Below are 6000 nucleotides of genomic sequence, written 5' to 3'. Positions count from 1 at the left end.
TACCGGATAGCGTTAACCACAGAATAGTCAAGACGCATCCCCACCAGATCCACACTGTCAGCAGACAAGCCTAGAGGCTGCACCAGAACAGGAGGCAGAACAGAGTTCCGCGTGCCTGAGAGAGGGCCCGCGGTGACCACAGAACAGGCCACTGCGGGGCCACCAAGAGCTGAATCAGGGCCGGGGACCACACAGCTGAGCCCCGGCCCGGCGCGACCAGGACCAAATCCTGCGCTCCCGACATACCCGCCCCAACAGCTGAGCTATCAGGTGTAAGGGGGGGAATGCTTACAGAATCCCAGACGGCCACGGAATCGGTCCCAGACCTGCCCGACTATGTCTGGACGTAGTCCCCACTCGTCAGGGTGAGGACCGCCCCGCGACATCACACCTGCACCCACACTCTCCCTGCCGGGGATGTGGAGAGCCTTCAGGCAGCGCAGATGGAGAACGCCCATAGCCAGAGCCTGACCGCCGCCCGGTGCAGACGGGGGGAGCGCACTCCTCCCTGTCTGACAATATACGACACTGATGTCGTGTTGTCCGTCCTGACCAAAACATGCTTGCCCACCACAAGGTGGCCGAGCCGTTCGAGGACCAGAAGGACTGCCTTCAATTCCAACACATTGAATGTAGCGCAGACCGGGCAGCATGATCTTGCCAGCTGACCCTACTGCATTGGCCCGACACGTCCCCCCCCATCCCATGAGGGAGGCGTCGGTGAAGAACGTGACGCGTGACAGCCTGCTGCCCGCGGGGACCCCGCTGGTGAGGGCACCAGGCCCTCCCCAGAGGACGAGGTCCCCCAGTACTGACATGGGAACCTTCAGCTGCTTCCACATGTCCCTCACCGGGTCCATTTCCATACTGGAAAAAACCACCTCTGTATCCTCCTCATGAAGAGGAGGCCAAGAGGGACCACAGCAGCAGGCGCATCACGGACCGCACCGTAACCGTCCGAGGACGGAACCTCCCGAGCGCGCCGAGAACCATCCACTCGCCGCCGCTTTGAGAGGGATGCCCATATAGACCTTGAGCTTAGAAAAAGCCCAAGTACTCCACCCGTTGACTGGGAAGAGGAGTACTCTACTTCCAGTCTACAGCAAAACCCAGGCTGGTGAGGCACCACCTGCCTGGTATGATACCTGGCGATCTACCCTGACCGGCCAAGGACAAGAACGTCGTCCAGGGTAGAATACAATTCGTAAACCCCGACGACGCAGAGGCCCCAGCGCGGTCACCACGCACTTGGTGAAGATGCGGGGAGCCAGAGAGTAGCCGAACGGCAGCCTCTGGAACCCGTATGCTAAGCCCTGCAAAGGAAGCGTAGGTAAGCCCTAGGATGGAAGATCGGGATGCGAATAGGTCTATGGAGGTGAACCAGTCCCCCACCTGACAGCGTCTAACAGGTGGGAGACGGTCAAAATTCTGAACCTTCCATGGGACAGGCCCAGTATGGGTCTGAAACCCCCCCCCCCCCTGGATTTCTTGGGCACCAGAGAATACCGGGAGGAAACGCCACGCATCGCGTCCTCCTTTGGGACCACGACGATGGCTTGCTTCGCCAACAGAGATTGGATCTCGTCAGCCAGAGCTGTCACCGCTGTTGACCCTGACAATAGGGTCTGTACCAAACCTGAAAACGGAGGGTGGGGTTGTGCAAACTGCAACACAAGTCCTCGCCTCAGCGTTCTCTCCATCCACCTCGACATATGGCACTTCTGTAGCCATATGTGATGATAATCACAAAGCGCACCCGCCGCCACTTGGCGCTGGTCCGCCAGGAACCATAGAGAGGCGGCCCAGTCCCACCCGCTCTGCGTTGCCAACCCTGAACTTGCCAACCGCGCGAGCAGGGCGTCTCGCGGAGCCGGGATATTGCACCCTGACACTACCAACGAGTCAATCACACACAAGAAACTTGAACCCCGACAGAAAGGGCTGGTTTGATACGGGGGAAGCTGACATCACACTGGGTGACATAAGCTCCCCCACTGAACATCTCCCCGGCATGGACTGCTTAGGATCTGTTCAGCAGCTGGACATGCAAGGCGTGTGGTCCCCACACTGCCCGATAGGGTGGGTTCCTACACACCGTAGCCCTGCAGTGATATTACTACCACCCAAATCACGTGCGCCTGACTGACCACCGCCGGTCTTCCGGCCGTGGGAGGCACTAACGTGATACCCGGCCTGGCAAGGGCGGGCTGGGGGAACTCGCGCTGCGACCCCCTGGGCCTCGAGTTCCCCTGCTGACAACCTTCGTCGTTGACAGACACAACACCAGGCTCACCAAACACAGACGCAGAACGTGTGGCATGGGAGCCACTTGACAGCACAGCATTGGACAGACCCAGGCCTAGCCAGCAACTGGGTGTCAGCCCCTGTCCCCATGAGAAGCGAAACGTGGGGCCGCTTGTGCTACACTGAAAAAAATCAGAGCCCGTATCCCGCTGGTGTTTGGGGGGAGGAGTGACCGGAGAGTGAGCTAGACACAGCTAGACGGCGACGGTTTTTTAGGGCGTGCTCATCTAATGTAGCCGATCCCTTGGCCGCCAAGCCTGTTGCCTTGTTACCTGTTGTCTTTGTGTCCAGGGTACCTCAGGCGGGGGAAACATGGCCGCTGGTCGGGGGCCTCGCCACAGCCGCTGGTGAGGCCGCGCCGCTGGTGAGGCCGCGCCTCTGGCTGCGCGGTGTGAGGCGGTGTGGGGCCTAGGTCAAATACCGCCCGCGCTCCTGCGGAAAGACTAAAGTCCCTCTGCGGAGAGGGGAGCCCTGAGGAGGGAAAAACCTTATCTCCTCCTTAAGGGGAGACGGTTCCAACCAAGATGTGAACAAGCGTTGACAGCATCCTAGCCCTCCCTGCGGTTATAGCTTGCGGCTAGGTCAAAAGCTGAACAACCTCAAAACCTTGCGCGATGTTTTGACGTCGGCTGGCCCTAAGGCCCCACCACCGACACCATTTTTGACAGAAAAAACAGCAATTTGAACAATGTTGCCAGTCGCTGCTAATTCTATACCGCGGCGGTATAGGTTTTAACAGCCCACCAGCCACCTGCCGGGCCGACTCGCCTCATGGCGTCGGCCGGGCGGGACACCGTTCCACCATGTCAGAGGCAAAGGACTGATGCCACCTGCTTCACAAGCATGGAACACCAGTGGTGGCTGCAGACCAAAGTCTACTGCTAGTGAAGCACTGCCTCACTAGTAGGCATGCAGCAACCTCCACTGTGGTGTGCACCCATGAAGGGGTAAATTAATAAATGAACGAAAACTCCACTAACACACTGCAGAATGGGCTAGCCCATACACACAATTGTTAAGTGGATGCAGACCAGAGAAAAACACCAGTCCCGCACACAATTCATAGATTCACAAAAAGCACACCAGCCCTGAGCCTCAGCCCATCCACCCATGTAAATGGTAAACAAGCCCCCGTTAAACCTCCAACATTAGACACCGATTGACCGTCAGCATGAATGGTTAAGAGAAGGGAAGACCTTTTAGTAAAGACAGCCCTCGGCGGGGAACAAGGAACGGCGTCCTAGCATTGTAGCATTAGCATTAGCCGCGCGCTCTAGGATAGCCGGGAAAACACCCAAAACAGAGTCATGACGACCATGTTTTCCCAAATATCCTGCCCCTCGCGCCAACACATCACTCGGCTGTCTCACGGGACAATGAGCAGTATTACTCATCCTAGTATTAATGCCTGACAACGCAGGCCTTACCTGCGCACGACTTAGCTCGACTGCTAACTGTCGTGCGACGTCCCTCAGTCCGCTGTCACGAGACGAGGAAAACCCAGGACAGGCCCGTTGCGCTGTTTAGGATGTGCCGAGAAGATTCCAGGGGCTGGTGAACCTCCGGCGAAAACCCAACATTGTGTAATTTCTCCCTGCGTTTCATAACAGCTAGTTCACGGAGTGCATTGCTACGTCCGTGTTGGAAACAAAAAAGAGGAAGGTAGAGTGTGACCATGTCCGGTGTCATATAGTAGGACGCTGGGGCGTGGCCTGGTCACGTGCATGTGAGTGCAATTGTTTGTTCGGTGGCACAGTAGGTGCTAGGAGATAAGAGATATCTCATAATGGCGAAGAGCGAGATGCGATTGGCCAGTATGATAATATAACTCACGTGTATACCCACACACACACACACACACACACATGCTCTCACTCACCCTCTCACACACAAACACACACACACAATAACACACACACACACACACACACACACACACACACACATACACACACAAACACACACATACACACACACACACACACGCACACACACACATTCCCATGCTTGAGGGGGAGTAGTGTAATAAGGAGACGTTGAAGATTGACTCAAGAGTCGGTGGAGAGGGCAGTGCACTCAACCATTCTTTGTTGTGTGGGTACATGCCACTCCAGTGCTGTGCTGGTGCATGTGGAAGGAACAGTTTAAGTGGGTCTTGCTGCTACATTAAATCTGACAAAGACATGGTTGTTTAAAATATTCCACTCAGTGAACATCTTGATCTTGTTGTCACGCTGCTCTGCCTTTCATTTTCTGTCAAGGCAACACCTCCAGGAGTGAAAACACTTGTGGAAGTTTGACATGTTTCAGAGCAGTTTATTAATATCCATAACTTACATAGTTGTGTAACTATGTGAGAGGTTTAAAGCGAGAGTGACAGGGTTGCGTTAGCTTCAGTAACTATGTGAGAGGTTTAAAGCGAGAGTGACAGGGTTGCGTTAGTTTCAGTAACTATGTGAGAGGTTTAAAGCGAGAGTGACAGGGTTGCGTTAGCTTCAGTAACTATGTGAGAGGTTTAAAGCGAGAGTGACAGGGTTGCGTTAGCTTCAGTAACTATGTGAGAGGTTTAAAGCGAGAGTGACAGGGTTGCGTTAGCTTCAGTAACTATGTGAGAGGTTAAAGTGATAGTGACAGGGTTGTTGCACAAAAGGAAATGTATCTTCTGTTTACTGCAGAGTGGAGGGACTGTACATAATTTTAATTTCAGGACTTGTACAGACTGCAGCGTGGGCTCATTTCGTTTTGTGGCTAACTAGCCAGTGCTGTGGGTATCCAGTATGAAGATTGTGCTAAGGAAGGATTCTAGTGATTGATCCAATTATATGTAATATATTTGTTCTGTATTTGTGTGTGTGTGTGTGTGCATGTGCGTGTGCGTGCGTGTGTGTGTGTGTGTGTGTGTGTGTGTGTGTGTGTGTGTGTGTGTGTGTGTGTGTGTGTGTGTGTGTGTGTGTGTTCCTCAGCCCCTGATGCCCCCTACACACACTGGAAGCAGACAGTGTTCTATCTGGAGGACTATCTGACGGTACGCAGGGGAGAGGAGATCATCGGCAGCATCGCTATGAAGCCCAACGAAAAGAACATTGTGAGTGTGTTACGCACCATACACACCAGTCCTGTTACGCACCATACACACCAGTCCTGTTGCGCACCATACACACCAGTCCTGTTACGCACCATACACACCAGTCCTGTTACGCACCATACACACCAGTCCTGTTACGCACCATACACACCAGTCTTGTTACGCACCATACACACCAGTCCTGTTACGCACCATACACACCAGTCCTGTTACGCACCATACACACCAGTCCTGATACACTGTACAGTGTACACATGTTTTCTATAGGGTGGTTGGTCTGTGCAGACATGGGTAATTATTAGTGCTGTCAAACGATTAAAATATTTAACTCGATTAATCGCATGATTGTCCATAGTTAACTCGCGATTAATCGCAAATTAATCGCATTTTTTTTTTTTTACCTTAAACAGATCTTTTTCAAGTTCCAAGTTTTAATACTCTTATCAACATGCGAGTCAACAAATGCTTGCTTTGTGCAGCCATTTAACACAAAAGGATGACCCTCATGCATTGCAAATTTGCATCAAATTCAAAACAGAGTGATGCACAAAATAACTTAAAAGAAAATAATAATTTAAAACAATGAATAAAGTGTGCATGAAATAATAGGG

At 53.0% G+C, this 6000-nt stretch overlaps 1 protein-coding gene across 5 annotated transcripts in view; it reads left to right on the top strand.

Moving 5' to 3' along the window:
• Positions 1 to 6000, top strand: part of LOC311244632 (protein arginine N-methyltransferase 8-B) — a gene marked incomplete at both ends in the record, with an annotated part of 148899 nt that overhangs the window by 136033 nt on the left and 6866 nt on the right. For all 5 annotated transcript variants that reach the window (XM_084334243.1, XM_084334242.1, XM_084334241.1 and 2 more), the window contains one exon: positions 5268 to 5389. In XM_084334243.1, coding sequence (XP_084190369.1) covers positions 5268 to 5389 — 122 coding nt within the window. The remainder of the gene's footprint in view (positions 1 to 5267; positions 5390 to 6000) is intronic.

Source organism: Notolepis coatsorum (assembly GCF_963971535.1).
Source record: "Notolepis coatsorum genome assembly, chromosome: 18".
Classification (NCBI taxonomy): Eukaryota; Metazoa; Chordata; class Actinopteri; order Aulopiformes; family Paralepididae; genus Notolepis; species Notolepis coatsorum.
This window is presented reverse-complemented; position numbering and strand designations above follow the sequence as displayed.